General features: G+C 37.5%; 1 protein-coding gene across 9 annotated transcripts in view; it reads right to left on the bottom strand.

Moving 5' to 3' along the window:
- Positions 1 to 17,933, bottom strand: part of GABRA3 (gamma-aminobutyric acid type A receptor subunit alpha3) — a 253,136-nt gene that overhangs the window by 66,158 nt on the left and 169,045 nt on the right. For all 9 annotated transcript variants that reach the window (XM_087426805.1, XM_087426807.1, XM_087426799.1 and 6 more), the window contains 2 exons: positions 16,664 to 16,731; positions 3,086 to 3,306 (listed from right to left, as the gene is read on the bottom strand). In XM_087426805.1, the coding sequence (XP_087282931.1) occupies positions 3,086 to 3,306; positions 16,664 to 16,731 (289 nt within the window). The remainder of the gene's footprint in view (positions 1 to 3,085; positions 3,307 to 16,663; positions 16,732 to 17,933) is intronic.

Genomic DNA, 17,933 nt, shown 5'->3' with positions numbered 1-17,933 from the left:
CCCTCTTCCTTTACAAGTTAACCTTTCACTGTAGTTTTGATATCACCCCTTTATGGTGTTCTCTGGGAACTTTAGGTCAGCAAAACACTATTTCTACTGTATCTTCAATCTTTGTCTTTCTTCCAGCCACTTTCTGCCATCTTACTAATATGTGTCAGTCTCTCCATTAAAAAAAAAACAACTATTTCTTTTACCCATGAATGTATCTATTATATACCCATCTCTTTCATTTTTAAACAAGCTCCCAGAAAATATTTTCTATGTTTACTATCTCCACTACTTCTACACCAACTCCTAAAAGCTCCCCATTGCACTAACCACTCCACTGAAACAGTGTATGTGAAGAACATCAAGGTCTTCCATGTTACCAAACATAACACATATTTGTAATTCTCTATATTATTTGATCTCTCTGTAATAGCCAATAATGTTGTAAAAATGTATAAATAACAGTAAAGAGCATGAAATTGCACCTAAACTGCCAGAGTATGAAAGCTGGATCCACCATTTACTACCTAGGTGATCTTGGAAAATTTTCTTACCCACTATGTCTCTGTCTCCTCATCTGTAAAGTGGGAATAATAGTACCTATTTCATAGAACTGTTATGAAGATTATAAAAGTAGAATGATTAGAACAGTGCCTGGTACATTGTAAGTACTATATTGATGTTAACTATTGTACTTACTATGCTATTATTGGTGTTATTATTATTGATCACTCTCACCTTTTTGAAACCCTTTACTCCTTTGATATATCAGTCAGAATGGGTTAGATTAATATGCAGTAACAAGCAATCCTAAAATCTCAGTGTCCTAAAACAACAAAGGTTTACTTCTCACTCACACTATTTGTCTATCCCAGGTTGTGGGGAGGGGTACTCTCTTATATGTCATCTTTAATAAGGGACACGGAATGATAGAGCCAAGACTACTTGGCATGATGCAACTCACTGTGGCCAGAGAAGAGGAACATGGAAAATCATGTACTGGCTCTTAAAAGTTTCCCATCCTCCCTCAGAAATGACACTTTGTTTCGACTCACATTTGGTTAGCCAAAGCAAGTCGTTTGTCCAGGCCTAACTTCAACGTTCTATGGAAGTGCAATACTACCATGTACCCAGAAGGAGGTGAACTAGAAATATTGGAAGTAGCAGTATTGACTACCACATTTAGTTTTCAAGATACTGCACACTAGCGGTTCTGTTAACACCTTCCTTACTTTTCCTTCTTGGTCTCCTTCATAGGTTCCTCTTTCTCCCCTCTTGCCTTAATGATACTTAATGCTACATGATTGGATCCGTGGCATGATTTTCTTTTCACTGTACATACCTCCCTGAAGTGATCACATCCATTCACATGGCACATGGTTGTCCCAACATACTGATAATACCAAACTTTACATCTCTAGCTTGTATCTCTCTCCTGATCGTAAGACTTCTATATCCAACTGCTATTAGACATCTATCGCTGGATAATCAACAATCTTCTTAAGCTTAATCTTGTCCAAAATTAAACTTGCTGATTTATCCTATCTTAATTTCTCCTAATTCTCATATGACGTACCCCAGTTTGTAGCACCATCATTCACCCACGTTACTTGGGTACCTACTACTTTGACTCCTCCTCCTCACTATCATTCTTCTGACATTGGCTGTTTTTACTGTCTAGTTCCTCAGGCATCTCCGCTTCTCCATCTTAATTCACTGCTCTGAATCAGAACTTCATTATTGCTCACCCTGACTATTGATGCTGTCTCCTAACCAGTTTCCCTAATTCCAGTCATGTTCCCTTCAAATGCATTCTTTACATAGTAACTAGAGTGCCATATATAAAATAAAAAACTGATCACCTCATTCTCTTGCTTATAATATACCATTCTGTTTCTTGCAACTGCTCACTTGGTTTTCTCTGCCTAGAATGTCTTTCTTCTTTTCCCTCCACTTTCCACCTACAATTTTCTTGACTTCATTCTACAATGCAAAAACAAATGCTGATACTAATAATTAGGAACATGGGTGTTGCCTCACCGAGGGACTTTTTGCTCAACCTCACCCAAAAGAATGGGTTAGATGACCCTTTTCTATCCTCTCTTAATTACCCATATCTTTACCATTTCAGTTAATGTTTTTTGTGATTATCTACTAGTCTTTCTCCTCTCTTATATTGTGATTGTCTTAAGGACAGAGACTATGTCTTATTAACATTGGCATACCCAGAACTTAGTCCAGGGCCATGTATGTATTAGGAAGTCAATACATGTTTAGTTAATGAATAAATGAATGAATTACTACTACTAATCTTTCTCTCATCCATAATTCCTTCCCCTCCAGTGTCCCTTCCTCCACTTCTCTGGGTCTTCTTTCTTCCCATCTACTGTATCATTTTCTCCAATTTTTCCTGTTTCTTTTAGGATATCCTAATATCTAGCCTCTTTATTTTACTTCTACTTCTCCTTTATCTTCTCAACTTTTCTACTCTTTCCCTCCTCTCATATTCTCTCTTTCCTCTACCCCACCCCCCGATATCTCTTTCTCTCTCACACACACACACATTTTTCCCATTTAATAAATATTCACATAGTTACTTAAAATTCACACTTATTAATGTGGGAGGGAGTTTCAGGAAGTGACAACTGATAGCAGAGGAATTAGCAAAAGCATAAAACAAGAACCAAGAAAGTTATTTAGTGTTGGGGCGAAGAATCTTATTGAAATGGAAATGCTTTCAAAGGCATTTTTTTAAAGCAAAATTCAATACCTAAAAACTCTAATGATAATAAAGAGTCATGAAAAACATAAAATTGTGATAGTTTTTATGCTTCGGGCTTAGAAAAGTATGAAGTATATTTTATGAATATATGTATTGCTTCAAAAGATATAGTTTAAGTTGTTTGGAAACTTTGAGTATGCATGCACTTATATATCATGAATATATATCTTTGTGTGTCTGAGAATGTTCATATGGCCAACTCTCTATTTATATGTGTATCTATAATAGAATTTTCAATGAATAGCCTACAACATGCTGCTTTCAATCCCAGTCTTACTCCCAGTATACTTTAAATGGAGGGTACCACTCTCTGACCTCATTGTGTAGAGGAGGGTTCCATTGTCCACCAGCCTGAGAAGCTTGTTAGGTGTGGTCATGTTATGGGCCACTGATTTCTTGCCATTGTGGAAGAAGGTGTCAGGGGTCCAGATCTTACTAGCCAGGAGATTGTTCAGTGGAAGGATCTTCATGGGTCCATCAAATTTCAGTCTTTCATCATGCCATGTCTGTCGAAAAAATACATCAATGGTGTACTCCTAGGGACGAAAAAAGAGAGAACGATGTTTGAGTAGAGTTATGGTGAGGACCCACAGTGCCCTTAGCAAATATTAACTACCTTGCAATATTTCCTCTGATGCAGAGAAGCAGCAATCTATTAACAGTAATTACTGGTAAGTATGGCAAATGATTATGATTGAAAAATAATGCCATAGTGATCAATAAGTATGGATATAATATGTCTGACAAGATTTTCCATAGGAAGGTCACTACCAACACTGCCTTGCACATCATACAAGCTGACCACAGGACTTCGCCTCATGAAAAGGTAAGCGCACCCCTCTCTATGCAGTGGCATCTCTAGTAAGAAAAAACTCCTTATTTGTTTCTTCTACTAAATGATCCCATATGAACATCAAAGGCCAATATAACAATCACCATAAAACCAAAACCTTAAATTTTAAAACACGTTTCATTTGAGCCTCAAAATAACAATATCTCTGATGAGTTAATATTTTATTATCTTTAATAACTAAGGAACTCTTACAGATAAATAAGATAAAAACAAACATACAAATATAAAAATGGGTAAATGACATGAACAGAAATTCATGAAATGGATAAAAATTGTTAATAAAAATGAAGAGAATTTTCAAAATTGCTGTTAATCTAAACACAAATTAAAATAACAACAAATGTTCAAGGTTTTGGTAACAGTAGACTAAATTGTTTGGATCTACCTTCCTGTAGCTATTAATTATAAAATTTGAACAAAAAAATACGTATATAGAGAGACCATTTGAAAACAATGGGGAGTGACTGAAAGCAGACAAAAACTTGAGGAAAGGTTACCCTTGAAAGATGGCAGCAGCAAAAGGTTAAAATTGTGAGTTTGTGGCTTTTCTTTCCTGAAGGTGTTCCCCCAAACATAAAATTCCTATTGCAGTTATCATAGCCTTACTGGCTCAAGGTGTCAGATAATGTGGAAATTTAGGAGTGGGAGCCCTGGAAGCAAGAGAATCACAGAAGGATGGGACTCCCAATCTGGGTATATACTCTGCCCCAAATTCTGGCTGACGGTGACAGTATACACATATAAGGAAGACCCTTGGGCTCAGTTAAAAGAAATGGAGGCAGAAACAATAGAGGAGTCTTCCACTAAATGACAGATGACAGAACTGTGCTGGGTGATGTTTGTGAGTTTGGCGGAAATCAGAAAACTTATTGGCTTAATATCTCAGGAGACAGAGCTCAAGGCTGGGCAAAGAGGTGAAAATTCAGGGTGAGGCCCTGGAAGCAAGAGAATCACTGAGAGAGTGAGTCTCAAAATCTGAGTACAAATTCTGCCCAAACCCTTGACCTACCGCTAAACTAAACAAGGCATGGGAGACACCTTTGGGTAGCCAAGGAAAATAAAGAGGCAGCCAGATGCTGCTTAAAATCCTTTGGCTTAAAATCCCTCAATGGCTTCCAATCATATCTGGAATAAATTCCAATATCCTTCCCTAGCCTAGAAAGCACTTCATAAACTGGCCCTTGCCTCCCTCTCTGAGCTCTTCTCCAACCACTCTTCCCTCTACAAACTAGCCACTCTGGCTTTTCTCTTCCTCCACCATGCCAAGCACGTTCCTACCTAAGGATTAGGAAATTATATAATTTCTTGTCTAAACTGGAACACTTTTGAGAGTGAGAGGAAGCTTTATCAATAATTATACCAGAACAACAGGTATAAACAAGAACTGTGCCAGGTGAAAGGCTGGAAATGGACTCCCACATAAAACCAAGATCCTGAAGGATTCCAACCTCAGCAAAAGGGTGAATTAGATAAAATGAACTAGACAAAACCAGTACACAACACGAAAATTCAAAAAGGAAACTTGTCTATCCAAGCATGGATTCTGAATAGAGAGTGGTTTAGAGGAAGCATTTCCACTGAGATTTAGCATCCTTAAGCCTAATCTTACATGGGATTGATGTTTAAATGTACACTATCTACCTGGTTTGAGGTTTACAAACTGAGAAATTAACATAAAAATTGGTCTCAGGATATGGATACCTCTAGATTGACTTGCAGAAGCAAATACAAAAGCACTCTGGAGGGACATGACCAAAAATAAATGCTTGCTGAAAACAAGCTTACAATCGACAACAACAAAACACCTAAGGAAATGGTCATGAGCGAGAGTCAGCTGATACAACATATAACTGAATTACACCCTCTCCAAGAACTTCACAGAACAATCAGATATTATAAAGGAACTATAATTAAAATGATAAAGACATCAAAGGAGAGATTGAGAACATGAGAAAAGATCCAGACATTATGGGGTGGGACTGAGAAAAAACAGATTTAAAAAAGGTCTATTTGAAGTAGACCTTCTATAAAAGAAAAATAGTCATTGAAAATAAAAACTCAATGGATATGGTACATAGAAGATTAGATAGCGTTGAAGTGAAATTAGTAAACTGGAAAATACATGTGAAGAAAAATTGCTCAGTGTACATTTCAGACAGGTAAATGATAACAAAAAAAAAAACATAAAAGAGAGGTGTAGTACCATGGAGGATAAAAGGGAAAAGTTCAGCATAATCTAATAAAATTCTAAAGTTACAGAAGAGAGAGGAAATGGAAGACAAACAGTATTTAAAGTACTAATGGATGCCAGTTCCTCTGAATTATTGAAATATATGCATCCTTAGCTTCAAGAGCCACAATGAGTTGTGAGCTCAATATAATAAAATAGATCCAAGCCAATACAAAGTGGACTTGAAGACTACCAAAGAGGAGATCTTAAAAACAACAAAATAGAAAAGGCATATTACATACAAAGAAATAACAATTTGATAGCAGACTTCTTGAAAACAAAAACAGGAGCCAAAAGAATTCTATAGCTACCTAGATTATCACTTAAGAATAAGGGAAAAATAAAGACAATTTTAGACAAAATAAGTTTTCCTCATGACTGGGTCGCTCATAGCATTCAGGCCTCATTCAAAAGTCTCCATATCACAGAAGTATTCCTTGACCATCTTATTGTAAATAGTAATCCTCCTTCCCCTTACAATGCATTATTTTTCTTCATGCATTATTTTGTCAGATAGCACTGACAAAATGTATTTTTACTTGCTTACTATTTCTTTCATTCCACTAGCTTGGAAGTTCCATAAGAGCAGAGATTTTGTTCTGTTTCCTGTTATATCCCTAGTATCTAAAACCTTACCAGGCATCTAGTAGTTGCTCTATAAATATTTTGAATAAACAAATGATTGAATGAATCTTTAGGAAAAGAACTACTAAAAAGGACTTCTTCATGTAGTTGAAAATGAAACCAGCAGGAAGATGCAAGAAGGAATGGTGAGCACAAGTGTTGACATATTTATGGGTAAACTAAACAAATAATGGCTGTCTACAAACAATATTAAGGGCTATAAAAACAAGGTGAAACAAACAACTAGAGTAAACTAAATGGAAGGAGGGAGTAGGAATATGTGGATTAATGCACTCCTATATTATTTGGGAAAAGAGTGGAGATATTAGACTTTAGGTCAAGTATGTAAGTTAACATTTAAGGTAACCACTAAAGAATATACTAGAAATAGAATAAAAAACCTACAAAAAGTAGAGAAAAACAAATAGCAATATAGAAAATGTTTCAATCCTATAGAAGGCAAGAAAAAAATAGGGCATAGAAAAACATTGGAAAAAAAAATACATAAAATAAGATAACAGATACAAACAATATAATCTAAGGATAAACAAACAATGTAGCTATATGCAATGTTTATACAAGAGTCACACCTAAAGACACATAAAAACACAGGTCAAAAGTAAAGTGATGGAAACATATGAATGGGCAAATCCTAATCAAAATAAAGTGGTAGAACTATAAAATACAGATAGAATGGACTGTAAAACAAACATTTTTTCTTTGGGATACAATATCATTACACTAAAAAATAAATTATGTCAAATGGAAAAAAACGATTATAAATTTTTATGTATGGATAACATGGACTTAAAACATATAAAGCAAAAATTGAATTAAAGGAGAAAATGACAAACCCATAGACTCTCAATAAATGAGAGAGCAATCAGACAACGATTTGTATGATTAAAATACGTGAAAAACCCAACTGACAAACATGAGCTAAGGAACACACATAGACTTATCCGCTTAACACTTAGTAAAACACACATTTTTTACCAAATATAAATGATCATGTGCTAAGCCATAAAGCAAATCTCAAGAAACACCAAAAAGATGTCATATCCTACAGACCATCTTCTTTCAATATGAGGCATTACACTAGAAAATAAGATACATGCACCCCTGTGTTCATTGCAGCGTTATTCACAATAGCTAAGACTTGGAAGCAACCCAAGTGCCCATCAAGGGACGAATGGATAAAGAAGACGTGGTATATATACACAATGGAATACTACTCAGCCATAAGAAACGATGAAATCCAGCCATTTGTGACAACATGGATGGACATTGAGGGTATTATGCAAAGTGAAATAAGTCAGAGGGAGAAGGTCAAATACCGTATGATTTCCTTCATTAAGTAGTAGATAACAACAACAATAAACAAACACATAGAGAAAAAAAAGAAATGAATAATAAAGTTTTACATTTGTAAATTTAAAAATCCACTGTAAGAATTTCAAGAAACAAAGAATAAACCATAAGGGATATTAGAAAATACTTAGAATTTAGAATTAAACAACAGTGAAAATACTTATATATGAAATCTTATAGTGGGCTCCTCAAGTGGTACTTAGAAGAAATGTGATAGCTGTAAAGAAGCCTTAAAGATAGCCTTAATAAAAAGGAAAACCATAAGCTAATCTACCTCAAGAAACCAGAAAGAGCAGAGTATCACAAGGAAAGTAAAGAAAAATATGACCCATGGTGCTTGAAAATATGTTGCTAAGACGGATGTTGAAGAGCGTACTGCCTATGTTTTCTTCTAGAAGTTTCATAGTTTCAGGTCTTACATTCAAGTCCTTAATCCATTTGGAGTTAATTTTTGTGTATGGTGTAAGGTAAGGGTCTACTTTCATTTTTTTGCATGTGGCTATCCAGTTTTCCCAACACCATTTGTTGAAGAGACTTTGTTTCCTCCATTGTATGTTCTTGGCTCCTTTGTCAAAGATTAGCTGTCCATAGATGTGTGGGTTTATTTCTGGGCTTTCAATTCTATTCCATCGATCTGTGTGTCTGTTTTTGTGCCAGTACCATGCTGTTTTGGCTGGGTATTTATCCAAATAACTTGAAAACACCAATGCATAAAGATACATGCACCGCTGTGTTCATTGCAGCATTATTCACAATAGCCAAGACTTTAAAGCAACCCAAGTGCCCATCAAGGGACGAATGGATAAAGAATATGTGGTATATATACACAGTGGAATACTACTCAGCCATAAGAAACGATGAAATCCAGCCATTTGTGACAACATGGATGGACATTGAGGGTATTATGCAAAGTGAAATAAGTCAGAGGGAGAAGGTCAAATACCGTATGATTTCCTTCATTAAGTAGTAGATAATAACAACAATAAACAAACACACAGAGACAGAGATTGGATTGGTGGTTACCGGAGGGGAAGGGGGGAGGGAGGAGGGCAAAAGGGATAATTCGGCACATGTGTGTGGTGATGGGTTGTAATTAGTATTTGGGTGGTGAACATGATGTAATCTATGCAGAAATAGAAATGTAATGATGTACACCTGAAATTTATACAATGTTATAAACCAATGTTACTGCAATAAACAAAAAATTAAAAAATTAAAAATTAAAAAAAAAAGAAAAAGCAAAATATGATCCAGACAAAAGCAAAAATCAGTGAAACAAAAAACAAAAAAGAAATAATACAGATGATGAACAAAACCAAAAATGGGTTTCTTTGACAACACTAACAATATAGAAAACTTCTGATAAGTTTAATCAAGAAAGAGACAAAAAGGGGGAAACAGTTGGGGGAGGGGTAGGAATAGAGTTTAAATAAGATTGGTGAAAAAAAGTTGATAATTTTTGAAGCTGAGTGATAGGTACCTGAAGTTCCATTAAACTATTTTCTCTACTTTGGGGTGTGTGTGTGTGTGTGTGTGTGTGTGTGTGTGTGTATATAATCACTGCCAGCCTGTAGAGAATAGATTGTAGGAAGACAAGAGTAGAGGAGACAGGGAAATCAGTTAGGGGCTTTTTACATTTGGATATGCCAGAGACAATGGTGGCCTGAACTAGAGTAGTAGCAGTTGAGGTGATGAGAAGTGGTTTAATTTGAGAACACCTATGAACATAGATACAAAGAACCATAAATAAAATAATAGTAAAACAAAGAGAAAAATGTATTTATAAAACATCATCATCAAGTTTGATTCTTTCCAAGGAATGTAAAGATGGCCTAATATTAGAAAAACCAATTAATGTAATTAACCACATTAACAGAGTAAATGAGAAAAATTATGCAATGATCTTAGTAGGGGACAAAAAAGAAGTCACAAAATTTCAAATCCATTTATAATTAAACACTCTGAATAGAACGTTGAGCGGATCTCTGTTATATGCATTTCTGCTCACCGTCATTTGTTTGGCCTTTCCAGGAAATCTCGCAGAAATTCCCATATTATGAGTTCTGCCTTCCTAAATTAAGTCAAAACTCAAATTCCCAACCTTTTTTGCAGTTAGAATCAGACTAGTGACCTAGAAACCACAATCACACACACATACACACACACACACACACATGCACACACCCCACAGGAAACTTCAATTCAGAAGTGGCAACATGAAGAAACAGGGTCTGCGTGGAATTTCTACTTTTGCTGATGCAAGTGGTGGCAAAGGCATTTTGTCTTTATTGGCACAGATTGGCCACTAAACATATACAAAGATGCCTAATCTTAAAGGTAATAAGGAAGATGCAAATAATATCAATTAGATACCATTTCAAACACATTAGAAGGGCAAAAATAAAATGTGATAGTACAAAGTAGTAGCCAAAGCACAGAGAAATGGAGCTCTCATACTCTGCCAGTGGGATTATAATTTGGCACAACCTATCATGAGAGTAATTTGGCCCTAAGTGAAAAAAGTTAAAAACATGCAAACCCTACAAATCAGAAATTTTATCTGTTGGTACTCACCCTACAGAAACTCAAATATGTTCACAAGAAGACATGTACAAGAATGTTTGTTGTATCGTTTTTTAATAGCAAAAAAACTGGAAATAGCCAAAATGCATATTGACAAGTGAATTGTATGAATGTATGAATAAATATTCATATACTGTAATAGTCTATAGCAGTTAAACTAAATGAATTAGAGTTAAATGCATCAAAAATAATAGCTTTCAATACGTGGTTGAAAAAAATAAGTTGTAATATTATACACAAGCTATGATGCACTTTATATAGTTTGAAAACATGAAAACCACTATTTGCTACTTATCATGATTTTTGCCATTGCATGTCATATATACATCCTCAGGTATAAGTCTAGAGTATGCATGGAAATGACAAAAAAAGAAGCAAATTCATGGTTGTGATTATCTCTGAGGAGGGAGGGAGGGAGAGGAATGGGATCAGGATAAGGTATACAGGGGACTTCATCTACATCTAAAGATTATTTTTTTAATATGAAAAGAAATATAGCAAAATGTTTATGATTCATAAAGTTTGGGAGGTGGGTAACCATGTTTTAAATATTTTTCTTTACATAGTCAAAACTATTGGGGAAAATCACATAGTGATTATTTGCTCCATAAGTATCCCACGATCTTTGGCCAAAAGCAATCTGATTTTGGTCCTGACCATTCTAGAAATACAATCAATTCCTTCCTTGCAAATTGAGCCCTTGTGTACTCTCCAAGGATGATTGCCTCCAAATTGACAAATTAATTCTGTTGTTTTGTGAGGCATTTAAATCAAATCTTCCACAGAGATTGGATTGGTGGTTACCAGAGAGGAAGGGGGGAGGGAGGAGGGCAAAAGGGATAATTCGGCACATGTGTGTGGTGATGGGTTGTAATTAGTATTTGGGTGGTGAACATGATGTAATCTATGCAGAAATAGAAATATAATGATGTACACCTGAAATTTATACAATGTTATAAACCAATGTTACTGCAATAAACAAAAAATAAAAAAAATAAAAAATAAAAATAAATCAAATCTTCCAGATAATAAGCCTAAGTATACCTCCTGGGAAAGGCACTTAATACATTTTGTACACTGGTCAGAGATGACACACAACACTTGGGGAAGAATTTCTGGCTTGGTGTTAGAGCTTGAATGTCTTCAGCTCTCTGACACTGTACAGTGTATCAAAGCAGGCTCTCAGAAAGGTCCTGCAAGGCTGATTCAACTTTAGCAAGGTCTGGGGCCAAGGTGCTTGAAAATTGCATTACGGTAAAGGCATTGTCATTGTCTCATATGCAGGCCACTCCCCCCTTATTTTGGCCATCCTCTTCTCCCTTTGCTCTTTGCCTTCTCTCCCTCATTTTCTATTTTGGAGAATCATAATCCACATATCTCTTTCAGTTGCATTTAGCCCTTGAAATAGTCTTATTAGCCTTGTTTATGTGCCCTGCCTGTCTATTTTACATAAAAGTAGCCCAGGAGATTCCTGGTCTTGGACTCCTAGGCAAAAACCCACATACATGGATGCCTTTCTACAGTGCATCTGGGAATATGGTATCCTACGGAATAAGAGGAAATTGACAGAGGCTTTCAAAATAAACGAAGACTTCTCTCCATTCTGTGTCTGAGATCACCAGTAAGTCAGGGCTTGAAGTGGACATACCTATTTTTTCCAGTGCTAGGGAGGAAACAGGTACAATAATTTCAAGCCCACTACCACCAGGAAAGAAATCCCTGTGCTACTTTCTTTTTAATTAATACCATTTTTTTCCTGTATGGTCTTCAGAAACTCTGGTAACTTTGTATGATTTTCATAAGCAGTTGTCAGACCAAAATTAATGTCACTTGAATCTGTTAGCAATAATTACATTTATAATGTCTTTTATGGGTTCTCATTTCCCAAACCTCCATTTTATTTTTCTTCTTAAGCTAGACGGTTAGTTCTCTTACTGTACTGTCTACTTGCATCATTACTTTGCTGTCCACTGTATACCCTGGGAAATTTCTCTGTTGACAAGTGGCAGCTGGCACTTGGTACCTAGCAGATATCTAAGCAGCTAAAGTATCCCTGGGAAGATGGTGAGGTTGACAATACCTAGAATTGACATTGTAAAGTTTCCCAGTTGTTCTCTCTCTGACTCTGCTAATATTACTATTCTTTGTCCTCTTTATTTTCTCGCTAGCTTTATCATTACATTCAGATAAATGTTTGTTGAATACATAACTCAGGAACCTGGGTCCCTGTACCTCTAGCATGCTTAAGGACCAGGACAGATCCTGGGGCCTTAGGATGAGAGCTAAGATGGAAGCTTTGTCAGAAGGTGGTTTGGACCAGCAAAGCACCCAAAGTTTTTCTCAACTGTTACCTTTATTTTTTTCCAGCTTTATTAAAGTATAATTGACAAATAAAAATTGTATATATTTAGGTTGTACAGTGTGATTTTTAAAGGTGTACACTGTGATGATTTAATATAATATACATTGTGAAATGATTACCACAATGAAGTTAATTAACACATCTATCACCTCACAGTCACCATTTTTTTGTGTGTGGTGAGAACACTTAAGATATACTCTCTTAGAAAACATCATCTGTCGACTTTCTACCTTCCTTTCCAATAACTGACCACATGCATAGCATGCCATTCTTAAGCCAGTATCCCACTTTCTCTGCATTCCGATTCAAAGAATCTTGGGAGACCAGGGAAAATTTCTACTTGCCAAGAGCCATTCCTCACTGCTAAGGAATAAACAGAACCAATTTGAGACAGAAGTGGCAATGAAAGTGCATTTTCACTGAATCTTTTGCAGCCTTCCTCTCGTTGCCACCTCTACCATCTTTCCATACATCAACTGAGAAAATGGTCTAAACTCTCCTAAAAACAGAAAATCATAGAAGGTCACATGGTCTCAGTTCGTTCAAATTAGGATTGTATCTCTTGCTCTGTTTCTCTCCCAGGAGGCCATGGACACAGGATTGGTATTACTGCTGAGGAGCTATGTATTGTGTGACCATCAGGCTCCATTTGCTGCAAATGGTTAATACAACCTTTCATTCATGAGGCCTATAAAATTCCCATTGTAATCAGTTTCCAACTTATGTCTGGTACTCTGCATTAAATTTCTTTCTTTCTCTGGTTTTCCTCTTGGAAACATCTACCACTGTTCAGCATTCATCTCTGCCCAATTTCTTATTGTCACCAATAAGAAATTATTTTTATGGATGGAAAAGTCACCAAAACTTGTAGCCCAATGCTTGGAGATATCAACAGTGCTACTCAACAGTGTCTCCTGAAGAAAGCTACTTTCACTCTTTATGTACAGGGCTTGCTACTAATGTTTTATATCATCTCAACAAACACTTACAGAGGACCTATGTCAGGTCCTGTGCTAGGTGCTGGAGATACACAAATGTACATGTTTTCTGCCTTTGAAGAACTTTCAGTCAAGTGGAGGAACATAGTCATAATTTTTCCCTCAAATTTAATTTGTTCCATCTCATGCATTCTTGCATTTAACAAATAGTTGAGAGTCTACCAATTGCCAAACACTGAGTTAGGCATTGGTGGTGCTGGGATTAACAAAACAGACATGGCCCTCATGGAGCTTTCTTTTCAAACTCAGGATCTATGTCTCTGGAGGTCAGTGTTTGACCAAGGAGTTGCAATGGCTGCAAAGCATTATAGGTGGTGCTGGTTAAATGCTCAAACTGGCATGACAATTTTCCCACTTTGTGAAAAAAAGATGGTCTCTATTTCCTTAGGAAAGTATTCTGGACCAAAACTTCCTTTTTGGCTGGAAGTGAGTCAAGTACCCACCCAGCCCTAATTTTTGTCTACTTTTCCAAATAGTCAGTAAGGTCTTAGGGGATCCTGAGTTCTTGCTTCAACTAGTTGCTAAAGTCAGACGACTGTCTGATGCTTCACCCAAGTTCATCCCTGACCCTAGGTGAATTGTCACAGTCTACTAAGTAGCACAGGAAGAAGAAATTTTTTAAAACATCAGAAATGTGTTTCCCAGCCAGAGTGATCATAGCTATTCTGCCTTGTGACGGGATGGAAGTGCAGCTAAAAATAACCTAAAATTTATTTGACCAAAGTCTGCCTTCCCTATCAGGAAAGATCCATTCTGTAGCTTTTGCTTAATCATGAGGGAGAAAAACAAACAAGCAAGTGGAACGTGAAACTTCAAAAGAAATAGAGAGAAAGTCTGGATTGTTTGAAATGTCTCCAGAGCCTCTGCACACTCATGGGTGCCTGCTTGGGTGGGGAAGGAGCAGGGAGAGGAGCTGGTTTGGGCAGGGGCTGTGTGTTTTTTTGTAGTATCCCTGGATTTAGGTATCTGTTTGCACATGTGTGTCTGTAGAGTGCCTGGGATAGCATGTGGGCTGTTTGTACTTTGTACAAATGTATATTCTTATGTGCATGTACATTTGTCTGAATGTATTTGTGGATGTTGGTACATGAGTGAGAGTGTGTGTGTGCGTGTGTTCAAAGAGTATCTTCAGTTGCTCTCTTATAAAAATCCTAATCCATCACTGATTCCCAGCAATGTAAAGAGAGAGCTACAAATCCCCGGTGAATCGGGTTATCCTCAACGACCTATGAGCTCTCTGAATATAGGGGTCCCTACAGCCCCTTAATGTAGAGTTGGGCTTCTAAGGAATATTTATTGAATGACCAACTGGCAACAGCTTTGATGCACGCCTGGATCTGAAGCTGCAGGCATTAATAGTCAACAGGTTGAGAGGGGGCAATCTAGATGTACAGACTTTCCTGCTGCCCCTAAGAGAGACCTATCTTGCATCATACATGAACCATACTCCTTACTGAGCTCTCCCTATGTGTCAAGAACTCTATTGAGTGCGAAGGAAGTCAGGAAGACTTGGCATTTGCCCTTAAGGAGTTCTCAGAGTCTACTATATCTCTGTATCCTTCTCTTTATTCCACACTTGAAAGACAAAGTTCAGACCTCTACCTTCCCCCTGCCTGGCCTCAAAACCACTCATGACTCCCTTCCCTGAGAACTAGCCTGCTGCTCCAGCTGACTCCTAGACCTTGCCTGACTGAAGGATGAGCCATGTAAACTCAACATGCCTAAACCAACTCTCATCCTCCAGTCTTTTCCCTCTTGTAGTCCATCCTGTACAGACTGCCAGATAAATCATTCTAAAACAACACTTGTATATGCCCTACTAAAATCCACTCAATGGTTCTGCATTACCTATAGGACAAATTCTATCATGTCCCAACAAAACCATTTGTATTTATCCACAGGTCTAAAGAAGTCTTGTCCTCTGCTAGGTAGTAGTCCCACTGAAGGTAGAGATACAGAAAAAAAATCTAAGTAGTGAACATGCACATTTCATATTTGTTGAACATATTTTTTCTGATTTTAAGGTTTTTGTTTTCAACACAAAGTCACTTATTCAACAAAAATTTATTGAGCATCTAATAACCGCCAGGCATACCAAGTAGATAGTAACTTCTTTGTTTTCCTACATGATAGTTATTCAATCAAATATCTGATACCAGTAGGTATTGATCAGGTGGTCCATTAGGATGGGGTCTCCTGCCTCAACTCTCCACTGCCTTATTTACTTTGGCAGCAAGGGAGAATGGTAGGACAAGGGGAAGTCCTTGCAGATGGCTCATGAGTCATCCTCTTGCTAGCTCTGCTGTACCCTGCCCTATTCCTTAAATCTGCTCTGAAGCTCTCCCCTTGCTCACATCTGTAGAAGGACCAGTTTTCAAAAGTGGTTTTGACTTTTCCTCCCAACACTTTGCATCACCCTGGTCAGTCCATATCCCCAGTGAATAGGGTCTGTTTGCAAGGAATGGACTGTTTAGATGACACCACTGGCTGCTTGACCGAGAGTCCCCACCACAATGCTCTCCTCACATGACCTATTCGTGCTAACATATGTGTGGTGTTGGCAAAATGTGAAGGGAGAGGTCGGGGAAAATTTAATTGAGGAGAAGAAGCCAAGCTGAATTTTGAAAAATGTGTTGTGGAAAGAAGGGAAGGGTACTCCTGATGGGGGTATATGCTTTATATGAGAATAGGTGGGGAGAGCAGAGCAAAAGATGGATTTGGCTAAATATAGGATGGTGAGGGTAGGGAATTCATATGAGACAAGACTTCTCCTTAGAACATAGCTACAAGGCCCTGCTGTAGGAAAACCTCAATTTTTTCTTTGATCTGTTGCATCATCTTTCACTATTACCTTTGTAGGAACTGTACTTACCATGTCAGTGTCTGACACAGGGCCAAAACTGGTCACGTAGATGTCAGTCTTCACTTCAGTCACTGCATCTGGACCAAAGAAAGTAGAAAAGCAGAGTATCATGAAAGCCTGTTGCCTTAGTTCACAGAGAGTCCAGTGCAGTACTTCAAATGACAGCCAACTTGCTAGTTCTGAGAAAGGATACTTAACACAGTCCTAGGAAAACTCCCCAAAAAACTCTCACCCGTACTATTTCTTCATGGAGAATATGCTAGGTACAGGTAGAAAGTCCAACAACTTCAGGTATCATTGAGAATGACAGTAGAAACCCAATCCAAATCTTAGGGAGAGCCCTTAGAGATCTCTAACATTCACACGTGCTGGGCTCTCACACTAGGATTATCATTACCTCTGGTAATTTCAAATGTTCCATATCCAACTCTCTTCCACTTCCAGGAACACAGGTTGACTGCAGTCCCACTCCCCTACCTGCTTAAAGTAGGGAGGGGCCATGTGACTGGTTGTGGTTGTAAGAGGAAGTAATATGTGTCCCTCCCTGGCTGGAATAATTTATTTCCAATGCAAGACCCTCCCTGCCATGGTCATCATCGTAACATATGTTGATATGGAACCAAAATAAGATTGAAATGGCCTGGAATGATGAGCTAACACATGGAGGACAATTGCCCTGGAGAGTTGCCTGGATCCACAATAGGCTTTGAATGAATGAGAAATAAACTTGTGTTGGGCTAAGTGACTGAGATTTGGAGATGACTGATATCACCGGATATACTCTCTTTGCATTTATTTTCCTTTATTGTAACTGTTTACTTGTCTGTCTTCCCAATAACCCAAGAACTCCTGAAGGGCAGTGTCTCTGTTTTGTCATCTCTGTATCCTCAGTACATAGAAAAGGAGCCTGTTACTCAGATGACGCTCACTGAAAATTTTTGGTAGGAATGGATGAATCTCATCATATATTTGCCAAGTCGGAAAATGATATCCAGATAAGTAAAGTTATTCCACTGCTAAGTTTCTCTTTTCCTGCTTCTGTCAGCCCTGTTTACCCCATTGCAGCCCAGACTAGCCTACCCACTCCAGCATACCTCAAACAGCACAGAGCAGCCTATTCCAGCCTAGCAAAGCCCATTCCAGCCTAGCAAATACCTCATCATTACAGTAAATTCAAACAAGTGCCACTCCAGCTCAGCATATCTGACCCCTAAAGTCCACACAAGACTTGATGTATGTATATAATGAGGCTGGTTACTGCAGTCTATGGCACTATTTC

Source organism: Ceratotherium simum, chromosome X, assembly GCF_057802395.1.
Source record: "Ceratotherium simum simum isolate JZ-2026a chromosome X, ASM5780239v1, whole genome shotgun sequence".
NCBI classification, from domain to species: domain Eukaryota; kingdom Metazoa; phylum Chordata; class Mammalia; order Perissodactyla; family Rhinocerotidae; genus Ceratotherium; species Ceratotherium simum.
The sequence above is the reverse complement of the archived record's forward strand: the minus strand, read 5'-3'. Positions and strand labels throughout refer to the sequence as shown.